The 15,987-nt window shown below is 37.9% G+C and overlaps 1 protein-coding gene across 2 annotated transcripts in view; it reads left to right on the top strand.

Annotated features, from left to right (window-relative positions):
• Window positions 1-13,248, top strand: part of HSPA4L (heat shock protein family A (Hsp70) member 4 like) — a 28,498-nt gene extending 15,250 nt beyond the window's left edge. The window contains exons 11-20 of one of the 2 annotated variants that reach the window (XM_069794769.1): window positions 198-331; window positions 1,536-1,738; window positions 3,129-3,176; window positions 4,352-4,453; window positions 4,986-5,123; window positions 6,008-6,133; window positions 7,637-7,744; window positions 8,841-8,960; window positions 9,541-9,702; window positions 10,162-13,248. In XM_069794769.1, the coding sequence (XP_069650870.1) occupies window positions 198-331; window positions 1,536-1,738; window positions 3,129-3,176; window positions 4,352-4,453; window positions 4,986-5,123; window positions 6,008-6,133; window positions 7,637-7,744; window positions 8,841-8,960; window positions 9,541-9,702; window positions 10,162-10,356 (1,336 nt within the window). In that variant the 3' untranslated portion in view covers window positions 10,357-13,248. The remainder of the gene's footprint in view (window positions 1-197; window positions 332-1,535; window positions 1,739-3,128; window positions 3,177-4,351; window positions 4,454-4,985; window positions 5,124-6,007; window positions 6,134-7,636; window positions 7,745-8,840; window positions 8,961-9,540; window positions 9,703-10,161) is intronic. The other variant, XM_069794856.1, reaches the window with a different exon arrangement.
• The last annotated feature ends 2,739 nt before the right edge of the window (window positions 13,249-15,987 follow it).

Here is a 15,987-nt window from a genome sequence, read left to right as displayed (position 1 = left end):
AGGAAGTGTGACATAGAGTGCATATAGTCCACCTTTGAGACCTACAGACCTTCAACCTGCAACTCTTGTCATAAACTGACTTTAAATTATTTAGCTGCTTGGTTAGCACGACGGCTGATCATTAACATACCTTGATTTTGATTATCCATTATGTTATGCTTAGTGGTTTAACCTTACTTAATATTTTACTGCTTCAGGGAGTGTGAAGTCTTCAGTAAGAACCATGCTGCTCCATTCTCAAAAGTAATTACTTTTCACAAGAAAGAGCCTTTTGACCTGGAAGCTTACTATACCCATCCACATGAAGTGCCTTATCCTGATTCCAGAATAGGTAAGGCCATGTGAATAAAAACCCCATACCCAACTCCTTGATAATGGGAAAAGTGGTTCTCCTTTTTTTAAGATACGTTACTTCCATATTTCCTAGGTTATAGAAAAGCCGATGTTTTTTAGAAAGCCTTGGCATAGTCTTCTTGGTTTAGATGCAGTGAGCAAATGGTATCGACATCTTCTTTTGTCAGTTCCTAAAAAAATTTACTTTCGTCATTCTGTGTTCAGTGTTTCTGAATGCTTTAAAAAAAGTAGGTACAAAGAGTTTAGTGCTCTTATTGTCTGGTTCTTTCAACTTCTATAAAATGGATAAGGATCTTATGTGCCCGCCAGCCTGGATTTTTTCAAAGAAATTGGATCAAAGGAGCTGTTAGCACCAGACAGTTATCTGTCATGTCTCTTTCTGTTAATCTGACAATGAACAAGATAGGCATTTCCTGAACTTAAGCATCTGTAGTAGAGTCTAAAGCATTAGATCGCATGGATAAGTTTCCTGGTCTACTTTACTTGTAGTTATTAGTAGACTATGCAGGGTCTTTAATTCACAATTTTATTTACTGATGTATGAATCTGGTACAAACTTGGTGCTTCCTATTTAGCTGTCTATGCAAGAAGCCTGTCATCTTTAGGAAAGAACATTCTCCTCTACCTGTGCACAGTCTGCATCATTTACAGTCAAATTTCCAGCAAGTTGCAAAATAAAAGTATTGACCTCACTGCTTCCAGAAGCCTTAAAAAGCACTGTTCGTTCTCCAAAACACGTAGTGCATCCATGTTACCAAATTCAAATAGAATCTTTTATCTCTGTTAACATTTTATTTTTCAAGTGCAAAGTTTGAGTTATGTGAATGAAAGAAACTGTTCGAGATGAATCAGAGTAATTTTTCTAGTATGATGGTTAGAGAAGGCAACAGAGAAGTAGAACACCTCATAAAGCGTTATTCTGAGTTTTTTATGAAATACAGATAAAGCAAAAACATCTTATTAATTAATATCAGTTAACTGATAATGATTGGGCAACCAGGTTTTAGTTCATCTAGCTGTGGCTTAACGTTGTGGAATTGACAACTAAGTATGAAGTTTCCAATTTGTTTGTTACCTGAGGTTGCCATTTAAATTAACACCCTTCAAGGAATGTATTTTATTTCTTTTTCCTCTTCCACTGTTTTTAGAACAAAAATTAAAACCATCTTTGTTTTTTCAAGGGCGTTTCACTATTCAAAACGTTGGTCCCCAACATGATGGCGACAATTCCAAAGTGAAGGTTAAGGTGCGCGTCAATATTCATGGCCTTTTCAGCGTGGCTAATGCTTCTATAATAGAGAAGCAGAACATAGAGGGAGATCACAACGACACACCTATGGACACTGAATCATCAAGTAAGAACCAAGGCAGAGATGATGAGCTGGTATGTAAAGTTGTAAATATCTACCTTCCTTGTAACTCTGACAAGAGAGCCAATAATTACAGATTAAATCATAGTGTATATCTTTTGACAATTGCTACTTCTCCACTCTTAAATTATTTCTTCAGTTATGTAACACACTTCTTCATTATTAAAAGTACTGGTGACAAATGGTGCTAAGAAAGCAAAAAAGTGTAAAACGAGATTCTGAAGAAAATAAGTAATTTCTTCTTTTGTTCTTTACCGTCTCTCTACCAGTCTTAGCATTATCTGGTATTGCTATCAAATGGCAGCATATTTAATGAGATCTGTTGACAAATGAATTGTAAAGCTTTGTTTTTCCTCAAGTACTACATTTTCATTGAGTGAAAATATATGGTATTTCTTTATATATGGAAAACTTGTTCTTCATAAACATTCTTTCACTAAGGGTATTTCTTTAGGTACTTCAGTACTGGCAGTTCTTACAGACTAGCTTGTAAGCCTATAGGGGAAAATTACTGGAAATAAATGTGTAACAGCTTTGTTGTTAATACTGAGAAATTAACAAAATTATGTTCTCTCATTCTAATGCAAGGAAGATCAACTTCCTTGATAGTGCACTGCATGCTGGAAGTAGATCACTGAGAGGAGTGAGGTGCAGCAATTGCATTTGACACTGTAGAGTCGAGGACTGGGTGCCAGCGAGCGCTTTGCAGCTGGGAATGGCACACCAGCGGTGGCCTCAGCAGCCTTTTTTTTTTTTTGCTTGTGCCCTTCTATAGCTTGGGATTTTGGTTATGTCACAGCTCATGGGGGAGAGACATGATAGTGTAGAGAAAAAGAGGATAAAGCAGTGGGCAAGCTGCTGCTTCCACTCCTGCTGTCTTTGCGATATTGCAAAGTGGTCAGCAGAGTGACAGTCTCGCAGGCTGTCAGGCTTACTGATGGAGTAAGGTTGGACAGAAAGCAAACACTCAGCAGCTTTATTTGGAGGAGGGGGTGAACGCGTTTCCTGTCATTATCTTTTTAAATTTGTCCTTAGCAGCTTTTTCCACTTTAGTTGAATATACTGTAGGAATTGGAGCAAGCGGTTACACAGTTAGCATTACATAACCGGTAAAAGCAACTCCTCAAATATTATACTGTTTGCCAGGAATTTGAGCATATTTAAAATGCCAAACATGATGCAGTTCCTTGCGGACAAGTGCTCTGCATCTGATGTTTGTATACAAGTGAAAAAGGTCAGAAGTGACATAGTCGCATTTAGTGTAATAGGCATGCTGCATGTGGAGGTTACCAAGATGAGTACACTGTGTTCAGTACAAGAGTAACCACTTCCATCCTCGGGCTTTCAAGCTGTAGTACTTCTGTTCATCTAACACATCTTCTGTTTTACAATGGTGCTTGTCAGCAATTACCTTTCATTATTGAGGATGATACCCTCGACTCTGAGGAGGAGGTTTGTGGTGTATATATATTTTATTTTCCCCCCCTCTAGCTTTTCTGTGTAGGCAAAAGAGTTCCTTCCAGTTGTTGCCTTTTCTGTGTGAACAGTAAGAACAGTAAATGAGGAGGGTTGGTGGGTTTTTTTTCTGCTCTGAAGTGACCAAGCTTAAATTTGGTAAAAGTAGCCTTCTTGTTTTCAACTTTTATCTTTAAAAACTTGCTGAATCAATTAACATAGCTCAGCTGCAATGTACACACCTGTGCTAGAGTTTGAAATCCTTAAATAGCTTTCTTGTATTTCGCAGAACTAACAGTAAATTATTTTACATGCATATGTAGTTTGTGAATCCAGGAACTTTAATTCCTTGTAATGGAAGTAATCTTAGACCTTTCAGACTTTGGCTACAGGTTGTTAGTTATTGATGCTCTGGATGTCCAAGTACTGGAGTCATCCTGAAAACTTCAGACTTACCCATTACTACGTTATTAAAAGTTTTTTGCAATGATGACAGGGAATTGTATTACTTAAACTAAATCAAGTGATCGGCGCTAGTAATCAGTGATATCTTTAAGATCCTTAAATTTAGAATAAGGCATAGGTGAACTACAGATAAATTTAAGTGAAACTTCCTTAATTTGGGGTGGCAGGGAGGGAAGACAGTTGGTCATGTGCTCCAGGAGGCTACTACAGAAACTAATTTTCATGGTCCTGTGAGACAGATGCAGCTAACAATTACAATGACTAGATTTCTTCTGCTTTGGATTACAAACTTCAAAGTTTAGGTGAAAAATGGTATGAGGTCAAAGTTCTGGCTGTTCCATAGAGAACCTATTGTTATTGCCTGTGTTGGTGGTGTGTTTCTAGAATGTTCTTTGCATATGTTTTATATGTATTTATTTCTAATTTAAAAGGAAGGGAGTATTCACAGGGCTTAGTGTAATTCTGTAACGGGGACATATGGCAACATCATAATTATTTCAAGGGGAACAGGTGGAATAGAATTCTCATTTAATTTGAGAGAGATATGAATACAAGTACTGTGTCAAAATGCCTGTTCAAATATGGTGAATCAAAAATTCTTAAGATTGATTCATAAGTCCATATATTGTCTGTGATTTACTGTAATTGACGACAGTCTTAAATCGTACAGCAAACTTTTGCATTCAGTTATGTAACTCTTTTTCTAGGATAAAATGCAGGTTGATCAAGATGAAGGTATTCAGAAAAGTCAAGCTGAACAACAGAACCAAGGAGATGAGGAAACTGAAAATCCAGGATCCGAAGCAAAAGTTCGTATTCAGTATTGATAAGGAAATATAATGTTACTTCCCTTAGTCCTTTTTTGCCCAGTAATCTCAAAGTCATTAATCTTACCAGTTGCAAAACACGGGGCTGTATTTAGAGGAGTACAGCTATGCTGACATGGTTAAGTTAGGAATCCTACCTTGGCACTTTCGTTTTCAACATAGTATATGATTAAGACTTTGAAATAAGTCTCTGTTACTTAACATAGTTTTATAGTGAAGATGGAATCTATGGAAACTTAAGAAGCATCATGAAGAAGAATATGCGGTGCCTTTAACTTTTGAACAAGTTTTTGCAACAGTTCTTCACGTTATGTTTAAAGAAATTAAATTCCACCAGTTTGGTTTGATAGTAAGCTAGTGGTGATGCTGAATAGCAGATGTATAATTAGGTGCTTCATTTACATAGGATTAATTTGTATGTGTCTTACTAGTTTAATTTGTCTCTCTTTTTTGAGCATAAATGGAATAGCATTTCTATTCTTGCAGTGTCTTAATAGTGTAAATCTTTTTATAGGCTGCTTCTGGAGACAAGCAAGATCATCCTGCCCAGCCAAAGGCTAAAGCAAAAGTTAAGAGTATTGACCTACCTATACAGGCAAGCCTCTACAGACAACTGGGACAAGATCTTATCAATTGCTATATAGAAAATGAGGTAAGCAGCATAAAAACATGACCACTCACATTAATGTCACTGTAAATAATTATGTAGAAAGTATTTGCAAGCGTAAACTTAGTATCAAATTTAGAATTCTTTAGGGGTTTGTCCTTAATTGTAAGTTTTGTTTTGGTTGGGATTTTTGGTGAAATTAATCAGTTTCATTAGACTTAACTACCCAGATGTCTGAGTTTGACCTGTTAGCCTGTCATTACCCAAAGTATCGATTCTGTTCTTAGGCAGGAAATGCCAGGTATTGCCAGTAAAGTCTGCGCGGTCTGTTACAGGAATGCTAATTGTTACTGTCTGACCTGATACTGGTCAGGAGTAGCATTTGCACGAGTTTTGGTTCTTTACGGAAGCTGTGTCCTTTCTTATATCACATTTTTGCCCTTCAAGTCCTCCGCCAGCAGGAAATTATTACAACATGTAGAAAACTTCCCTTTCAGAGGATCCTTTCTGAACTTTCTAGGTATCATGTGTGTGAAGACCCCACCAGCATAAGCTCTTCTGTGAAAGATGGTCAGTCTGAAAAATAAAATATGAAATACTTTTTGTAGGGCAGAACAATTCCTAGTGACTTCCAAACCAGAGTCAAGACTTGTCTTTACTTCTAGTCCTGTCTGTGGCGGTCAGATCATAATTGATATCTGATCCATTTATGTTGGAGCATTTGCCAAAGAGCTTCCAAATAGGAACTCATTTTTCCCCCATTCCAGTTCTGCCTGCAGTGAAGATGACTTACACGAAGGTGAAAATTTTAGTAGTAATTATGAATTAGCAGGCTTCTGCAAAGTTCTGTGGTACAGTTTCAAGAGAGTAATCATGAAGCTTGACACTTGAAATGCTTTTAGTTTTAAATAAGCTTTTTGCCACCCTAGGGGAAGATGATGATGCAAGACAAGCTTGAGAAAGAAAGAAATGATGCTAAGAATGCTGTTGAAGAATATGTGTATGACTTCAGAGACAAACTGTGTGGAGTCTTTGAGAAATTCATCACTGAAGAAGTAAGACTTGCCTATGTGTTTCCACTATTGGAAAAAATTCCTTTATATTTATAAGTTTGGAGTGTGGGTTATGTGGAGGCTGCAGGTGTCTCTTGGAATCAGCCTGTGGATGGGAATCGGGGAGTCTCGGTGCGATATTGCCGCCAGTGCACCGTTGTGGTAGCGATTGGTGCCTGTTGTTCTTCCAGCCATCAGCAACCCCCAAACAGAAGGGTCCTCCGAGAGACTGGGCAAGGTGGACAGCTGTTCAGTCTTCTCCGTCTGCAAGGCAGCTATAACCAGAGGCCCACCTGTACCCTTTTGGGTCCTTGAAATACCCTCTCCTGAGATAATCTACGTCAAGGATGCGTGGAGCCTCTGGGCCAGTCACAATGGGGTGTTTTTGCCACTCATTCCCAGTTAGGCTTATTTCAGCCTCCAATACAGTCAGCTGTGAATGTAGGATTAACTTCACAGAAGTGAAGTTCAAACTACACTTACACCTGGCATTTGACATGCAAGCATGTAGAGAGTTTTGTACTGTCTGAGAAGTTTCTCAGGGGCAAGGAGAGATTCTGGATGCAGGCAGAAAAGAAAAATCCTGTGGTGTGGGGGTAGGAAAGCAGGACAGAGCACCATGAGCTCCTAAATGGCATGAGTGGGTAGGAATAAAATGAAAATGAGCAGAAATGGAATGTCTGTAGCTCTGTGTTTCATTGTCTAATTTTATTAACTTAGAAACAAGATTCTTTCCCCACTTAAAGTATTTTGAACTCAGCATGCTGTTGAAGTCCAAGTAAAGGTGATGAAGAAAGCTGTACACTGGGCTTTTGCAAAAGCAGTATTGAAAGAACATTTGTGATATAATAATTTCTCTGTAACAGGCATCTAAAAAGTGGCTGGTACACACGCAACCAGTTGTTGAAATAACAAATGTCCAGCAGCAGTTTTAAGGTCTGCTCTCTGGATTGTACCTGGTCATCAACCCAGCAACGCAGTAGATGCCCTTACAGTATAAACTCAAGGGCGTGAGGCTGCCTTTCCCATACCAATTTCAAAACTCTCTCTTGCATAAGTTAAGGGGATAGATAAAATTTTTTTTTTTTAACTTCAACTATAGATATATATATAGTTGTACAAATTTGTCTGGTCTTCGTCTTGCTATCAGAGAACCTGAGAAGCAGAACTTCCCATTTACATTCCATTTACATTCCCATGTAAAGATAACATGCAAGAATGTTAAGAGATGCATGTGCTTTCCTATAAAATCAGTCCTGAAACTTTGTAACTCCTATAAACTTCACCTGCAAATCAGATTAGTAGGGTTGTCCTGCCTCTCTTACCATTATGTAAAATCTTGGCTTTGAAGTCTGTTAATTACTGTTTTCCTTCACTATTACTCTGAATATTTTAAACTGATGAAACAGTCTTTTCTGAGTAGGGGGGGTTCTTTGTGTGCTGGGGGGAATAGTCTCGTCTGTCGTGTTCCCTTCTGAACTAGAGTGTTCTTCACTTGCTTCGTAGGATTCAAACAAGCTGACCTTGATGTTGGAGGACACAGAAAACTGGCTTTATGAAGATGGAGAGGACCAGCCAAAACAAGTATATATGGATAAGCTTCAGGAATTAAGAGTAAGGTTTCAAGTTACTTTCTGGAAAAATTGTGTGTGTGTGTTTGGGGGTGGGGGCATTTATATAAATATATCTGGCTAAGTAAGCAACGCTCTTTTAATGAGGGATGTGTGCATGCATACCCTTACATGAGTTTTGTAAATCTATGAACTTTAAAGTATGGATGTTCAGGTTGTATCTGGATGTAGTTCATTTATGAAACAAACATAATATTTAGAAGTAGAAATACAGTTTGTTTAATGTCAGTTGTGCTCCTAATTTGAAAAGAGTCAAATTGAAGCAGACTGTCGCTAGTGGCAATAGAATTAATTGCTATGGGAATTTTCTGTCAGCTTCTCCAAAAGAGACTTTTGAGTAGTTTGACTGCTCTCCCAGGTATTCAGAATTACATTCCAGGATAGATGCTCTGGTTTTCCTGTTTTCAATGGTCTTCTATGGCTGTATCATAAAACTGAATTTTTGGTCTAACATCTAATGATAGAAGAGTGCTTTAACAGTACGTTCCACTATATCATTTGGTTAGTAATGACCAAAAAAAGCTAAAATACTTGAGATTTTAATAATCTCATGGGAAAATGTGAATTCTGATGAATGACTAACTGCTCTGTAGTACATAAGTTTAAGTATGTCTCTAGCTCTTGGGCTCCAACTGTTTCCTCTCAAGTCAGATTTCCTTTGGGGGAGGGATAACTGATGGAAACAGCAGATCCTGGCAACTGCCTTCTTGCCTGGATACCAGTATTCAAGAGAAGGAAAAAACGGACAATGGATAAAACTAGAAGTTTTTAGATGAACTGCTTTTAACTTAAACCATCCATGTAAATCCCGTCTTTTTTCTCTTTCAAATGCATTGTTCCAAATGCTCTCATTGCTGAAAAGAACTGCAAAATACTAAGCCTAATAAGGACAGGCACTACTCCTATGTTCAGACTTCTGGACTTTTTTTTGTCGCACTAAAGTAAAATGCAAAGATTAAGCTCTTGAATGGGTGAGAAAAGGAGTTAAAGGCAACCTTCCTTCCAATACCACATTTTATTCTTAGACCAGACTAAAGTAAACTTGTATTTTGTCAAGATCTTTGTGCTTATGTTTCCAGAAATTTGGACAGCCTATTCAGGAGAGATACATGGAGCATGAAGAGAGACCAAAAGTTTTAAATGAACTGGGAAAGAAGATTCAGCTCCTTATGAAAGCAGTAGAAGCATACAAAAATAAGGTAAAGCAAATTATTTAGGGAATGAACTATAATGGGTGTCTGAGTTTGGCTGTAGAGTTTTTTGTGTTTAAAAAGAAATCCTATAGGATTACCTGTTAAGCTGCTTTAAAATGGCTGTTGTGCTTCTGTTCCTGAGAACTTCTAACACTGTTCTGATTGTTAGCAAAAATGGTTTCTTCATGAGAACACAAATTAAACATAGTCACGTTTTTTTTATCGTGACTTGTACCACTTGAAATGGGTAACCTAAGTGATGGCTGTTACCATTGTTTCTATAACTTACAAGACTATCTGCTGGGGTTAGTTAATCAAACTACAGTAAATCTCAGGTGCTTTTTTTTCTGTGCAACTACATTACTAACCTGCACTTCAGCAGTGTGAACTTTTAAGCCCAAAATTTCAAATGTCTAAAAATAATGTCGTCTGCCTTGTTCTACAGTTATTCTTCATACTAAATGCTTGTTAAAAAAATACTTCTAGTGGGTTATAGCAGTGTTGGCCCATTTATTACGTGTCCATGAAATTGTTAATTGGGTGAGAGGCATATATTAATCAATGATATAAATATCTCTCTCCTAAGGATGAAAAATATGATCACCTCGATCCTGCTGAGATGGAAAAAGTTGAAAAATACATTACTGAGGCTATGAATTGGTTGAACAGCAAAATGAATGCCCAGAACAAACTAAGTCTAACTCAGGATCCAGTTGTCAAAGTGGCAGAAATACTGACAAAATCAAAGGTAAAAAAAAAAAAAAAAAAAATCATTGTACATGTTGCTTTCTAACAAGTTTTTATTTAGCAAGATTTTGGCCTCTGTGTTGAGCTAGAGTATTACACCTGCAGAGATTTGAAAGCTATGGAAAGATCCATACAGAGGGAGCAATTGGGTTTTAACGATGTTCAATTCTGGCTCTTGATTTACAGCAGTACCTCTGAATAACCCTTTTCAAAGTATCCTGAGTTACAGCACCAGGCTTGCTAGAAAATGGATTACCATATAGGCTTTTAACAGAGCAGAAACTCTTTAGCTAGTGAAAGGCTTTATTTTAAGTTTCTAGACTTGATAGAATTGAAAAGTCTCGTCCTTGAAAATTAAATTCCAGGTCACTATGAACCTGAAACAAGTTTGACACTTTCTAGATTAATGCAATTACTGTGCCACCAAATGAACTTGCTCTCTCACTTTTGTTACAACTAGGAATTGGATAGCTTCTGTAATCCCATTATATACAAGCCCAAACCGAAGATAGAACCTCCCAATGATGGGCAGTCAAAAGCTAATGGTGAACACAATGGACCCCTGAATGGACAGAGCGGTACTGAAACAAAACCTGAACCAGCGAAGGACAATTCTCAGCAGACCAAACCACCTGGAGAAATGGAAGTGGACTAAATCTTGCATTTCTTTTACTGAATTAAAATAGTGCAAGTAACCACAGGGTCCATTCTTTTTGTGTGGTACACACCTCAGATGTTCAGTTATTCTTAGCCAACCTTCTGTCATTTGTTGCTGCGTAGTTTTGAAAGTGTTTTATATTAAGTACACCTCTGATGTTCGTTTCCACTCATGCTGCTTATGTGGAGCTTTAGCCAAATGTAGATTGTACAAGTCAGTTTAAGCTTTCCCAATATATTTTATATCAAACATACAGAATTGATATATAAATGGCAACAATCTACCTTATTTAAAGCTTTTATTGTGGATAAACCTCAGCTCCTTTATTCAGGAAAGGATACTGTATTGCACTACTGATGCTCAAGTGTAGATCTAATTGCATCTTTATTTTGGAAAAATATTGGAATTGAAGTGGCAAAACTTGTCACTTGAAGCACTGACCTTTTCTAGTTATTGTATTGTTATAATTTAAATATTAAAATAGAGGTTAGTTGGCATACTAGTCCATCTTGTTGATGTACCATGAGAATTGTATGGTCTTTTTCATATAAACTGAATAATACAAGCTTAAACATTTTTTAGATTCCCATACCACTAACTAAAATCTTAGTTACAAAATGCTAGCATAATGGCTCTGCCATGTGCTGAAATTATGTGAATGGTCTCAGTGCACATTGCTGTACATAACGTACTGTGCTTATCATAGGATGATGATAATAGTATGAAGGGGTAGAATATACAAGGACTGTTGCATAGGTTTCCCTTGAAAATGGCTTATTGCACATGTTACTATTTCCATTTCTTTTGTTTTGAATGAAATCTACATCTTGATCACATCTTGTGCTGGGAAGGAGAAACAACAGAAATTGGGCTGTGCAAGCTGGGTATTAGCACCCTGATTTTGAGGTTGCTTCAATGCTGTTTGTTGCAAGCTTAGAGAGTTTATTTAAGCCTTGGTACTCGGCACGTAAAGCTTTGGTCAAGGATCTAAACAAAAGAGCTTACAAACTGGATATTGTTACCCCAAAGATGGAATCTACTTGATGAACTTGCATAGCTTACCAGTTATCTTTGGTCATTTACTTGATCTAATGAAAGTGTCTACAATGTATTACATAGTTGAGTCACTATTTTCTTTGATGCATCTTAGACATGTCTTAGACATTGTCAGGGTCCAGTGTATGTTCGTATATTCTGAATGCTTGTCAGTCACCGAGGTACTGCAGCGCTTGCTAGAGCAAGTTGCTTTTCTTTTGACTTCAAACAGCTCTTCTATTACCAGACTAGGAGTGGGCTACTCTGAGTCTGAAGAGTGGTTTCTTAGTCAGGTCAGCGTAAGAGACTGAGATTAGTCACAGCATACACTTCAGTGACTTGGGCTCCATTGCTGAAGTGCACTGAGGTGTTCAGGTGTTAATCAGGCATTCCTGCAGCAGTTCTCCTGTACAAGATTGTTGCTGTTGTAAACAAGTGAAGGGTCCAAAGGGTCCTGCTCTTGGTTCTGGCCTTGGCACCCATTTTATCTCCAGCTGTGCCCTTCATGTTCTACCACTGTTCATGCTACAAAGAAAGAGAGGAGTCTGTGACCCAAGCTAGAGTTGGTAGAGGTGAACTATATTGTCAGATACCTTCACAGAAAAAGGAAGCATCATTTACAGCTGTACATAAACCTGCTAAACTAGCTGAAGTGCTAGACTTGTATCTTCATGACTGACATCAGGTGATTGAGATGCATGTACTTTGTTCTACTACTCCTCCTCTACACAATTAACTGGGGATGGTCTGGCACTTGAGTTTTTGTATTTAAAGACCTTGAACAAAAACTGAGTGACCTTGAAGAGAGCTGCAGCTACTCTGCAACCTCAGTTTTGAATTCTGCCGCTGTAGTCACACATCTTTGGCACTGAGGGGGTGACTGTACTTCAGTGTCACTTGTCCTAAGTATAAGTCAGTACACAACTGACCTAGCTTTGGTCCCATAGGCTTTAACATGAATATCTTAATGCCTTTACCACAGCAGTGTAATGAGTAGCATTCTTAAGTATTGGCTTCCTAAAACCCATCTACACATTAATTTGTCTAGTAGACTTTCTGATACCTGGCAGAAGAGCTCAAACAGTGGACATGTTCAGTGTAAGCTCTCCAATAGCTAAAAAAAAAGTCACGTGTAAAAACAGAATGTCTTCTGCTCGTGGTCATCAGATGCTTAATAGTACATTACAAATGTTTGAGGCAATTCTTGTGTATAAAGGCTGGAATAATCTTACAGCAAGCTTAAAAGCAGATATGGTTAAGCAATTGTAGTAAGGTTTTCTTACTAGAATAGTTTTTTTTGCTGTGCATCTGCTCTGTCTCTAGATCCCTGGTGAAGAAGAATGCTACCCACAGACTGCTGATAGCAACTGGTTGCTGATGTATGTGTTAAGAATCCCATTTGGAAGGGCAAAATTGTTCTTTCTGCACCAAGCTTCACATAAACATGTGAACATAGGACTTGTTCATACGTAATCTGTTTTCAGGAACAAAGAGGAAAGTTTACCAGGATGCAGATTTAAGGTTCGCAAGTACTTAGATAAGTTACGAATGACTTGAAGATGTTTTGTGCATTTGATTCAACAAGCAAGTTACCCTGTGGCTACCCTGACAGCACCAGAATGAATATCTTGCAACATAACAAGTTTTGTAGTATGCTACTCTGCATCTCATATATTTAAGCAGGTATTTTTTGCTAATGTCTTATTTGAGACTTTCTATTGAGGGTAAGATACATTTCTAATGTTTGAAAATGTTCCCTCCATCCCACAAAAAGAAAAAACAGGAAGCAACACTATCTTTGTAAAGGCAGTAGAGTTCTGTTTTTAAAAAAAAATAAAAAAATTAATCACAGTCTACAGCTTCATGTAAAAGTTTAATTTCCAAGGAGCATAAATACTTTGCTTTATTTTACCAGTAACATCATCTTTTAAAGAGGACTGATTCTCTCCTATCTGGAGCATTACTGCGTTTGCCTAAGAAATGGCTAAAATTAATTTGCTTTACTAAACTAAGTTGCTACTAGCTGTTCTACAACTGATGCATGATTTCCTTTCCACATATTTTTTTTTTTCAGTGAACTTCAGCATTTTCTTTGAACTTCATTCAGATGTAACATAAACAGATTTTAAACAATCCCTTCAAGTTAAACTTCTATACTCTTCTTCCTTTCAACTGGCAAGGGTGCTATGCGATAAAACAACCCAATACAGCTGCCTGCCTCGTTTGGTCTGAATTTGAATGGGTGTCTGAATTTGAATGAAGAATCCTCTCCCTGGTTTGTTTCTGGCAGTGTCCTTCTTTCACTGTTTAAATACTGCCTTTGGGGCATGCTTGCAAAACTCGGGTCCTGAATCGGATCCCGAATCCTCCAGGCCCTTTGGGTGAAGCACCCAACCTGTGTTACCACTCAGCTTCGCAAGGCAACGTGGCAGAAGGAGGGGGAAGGTGCCCTGGTCTCTGGGTGGGATATGGATGGCGGCACTGGAGGGGAACCGCACAGGCCTGCCACTGCAGCGTTCTGTATGTGTGCCTTGTGGGCAGCCAGAGGGTACCACTGCGATGCAGCGTGAAGCTGTGGTTCTTCCACTTGAAAGTGTTAATTTAAAGCATCCAGTTTGTATCTTCAGCATTTAATGTTTTTTTCAAAACATCTCGGTGTGCTGAACTCTAACCTCTGCTATTACAGATTCTTCCTGTTACTAACTGTTCTCAAATACTCCATATTTGAGTTGTTTTTTTCACTGTAAGTATTATGTTTAAGTGTAACTTCAGGAGACAGGCAAGGAGCTAGCAGGAGACTTTTTGTCCCAAGTATTTTTTTTACGCTAGCATGAGAACTTCACAGCCTTAACAAACCTTGGAATCTTTACGCTTCTCAGTGCTCTGGTTATCCATGCCTTTCAGTTAACTGACACTAGCTTTCAACAACATGAAACCATTTTACAAATACACTGCATTTGCTGGTTCACAGCACCTAGCCAGCTGCTGTAGGAAAAGCTAAATTCAATTCCCATTGATCAGTGTTGTCAGGACTCCCATTCCTCAAAAGAGGGCTTTCATTTTTGTGTGACCACACTGCAATACTCTAATATGCTGACTTCTGTGAGCGCTTCTAAACTGAAGCCCAGATGCCAAAACTTTAGTTGTGGGTCAGTATAGTGCCCACGCGCTCTAGGGATACTTACATTAGCTATCACTAGTTTTAACTGGATGGACGAATATTATGTTGCCTCTTTAATTTTGTTATTCTAAGTCTTCTAGCCTTTCAGGCACCAGAAGACACAAGCTCTCTGTCAGAAGAGGTAGTAAAAACCATTTTGCTTAACAAAAGGCAGGTAATGCCTTGTAAATTTTAATTTCAACTCCCAAGATGACTCTTGGAGTATAAATACAAACTCCTTTGTAGCTAGAGAAAGTGTGTGGTGGCTGACTCTTAGCCAAATTCTTAATTCTCCACAGTTGAAATTTGAAGACTTCAGCCACTTATTACACAGGTAAATAAAAGTGAAAACAACTAAATATGACCATTAGTACCACAGAATACTAAACTGGGAATGTGCTCATGTGACTTACCTGATAAAAATATTAAACCCTGTTTTCCATCTTTCCTGGTCAGAAGGAAATATATCAAGTAATGAAAAGCAGCAATCGCTGCAATGTGATCTATGAAGAATCATTTTAAACAAAAATGCAATTAAGAGCTATACCCACCGGCCACCTCTATGAAGTGCTGAAATGGTTTAATTAAATTAATAAAAAAAGGTGGTAGTTCCTGAATGTCGCATAGTTGGAAAAGTTTGTTTACATAGTCTAAACGTTAACGCCACAGGACTGGGGGGGAGGGAAGAGATGGGAGTGTTAGAATTTAAAGCAGTGTTTTAAGTATGCAAAATGTTTACTATGTATGTAAATGGGATTCTTATTAGTGACAGATCATGTGCAAATTGACAATACTGCAATTTATTTTTGAATGGCAATATAGATTGTCAAGGTTGTGTATGATTATAATAAATATATAAACTGCTACTTGAACCATAAATGACCACTCAAGACCTCATTTTTACATCAATGTTCTTAAAAGAAGGTTCGTCTGATGTCACAGATTGATACAATATATGTTTGTCCAAAAGACCACAGGTAAGAAATAGGCATTTTTGCTGGCTCACCCTGTCCTGCTTGCTTAGTCAGGTGTGGTTTCTCTCTAGATATCCAAATAGCAGTGTTCCTGCACAGAAAAATCTGTCCTCTAGTTTTAAGTTTGTATGACTTTACAGGGCAGAACATCACTCATAAGGGGACACAATACATACAGGTGCTAACCCATACGTACCTGCACTGATTTGAAACTTTTTCATCTGTGTTGTGACGACGTTATTTTCACTTTGGTGTGAGGAATTCTTTTCACTGATGTAAGTGAGGTTTGTGAAGATGGTGTCATTAATTTAATTATAATTCTAGACCAAGCTAGGTCTTCTTAGAAACAGTTCAAATACTGAGACCACCTTTTCTCACAGAATTTATTCTGACTTGCAAAAGTTTCCTCTATTAGAAACCATCACTTAGTGATCACAAGTGCTGTACAATCAAAAGAAT

Source organism: Haliaeetus albicilla, chromosome 1 (assembly GCF_947461875.1).
Source record: "Haliaeetus albicilla chromosome 1, bHalAlb1.1, whole genome shotgun sequence".
NCBI lineage: Eukaryota > Metazoa > Chordata > Aves > Accipitriformes > Accipitridae > Haliaeetus > Haliaeetus albicilla.
Note: the sequence above shows the minus strand (reverse complement) of the source record. Positions and strands in the feature narration are given on the sequence as shown.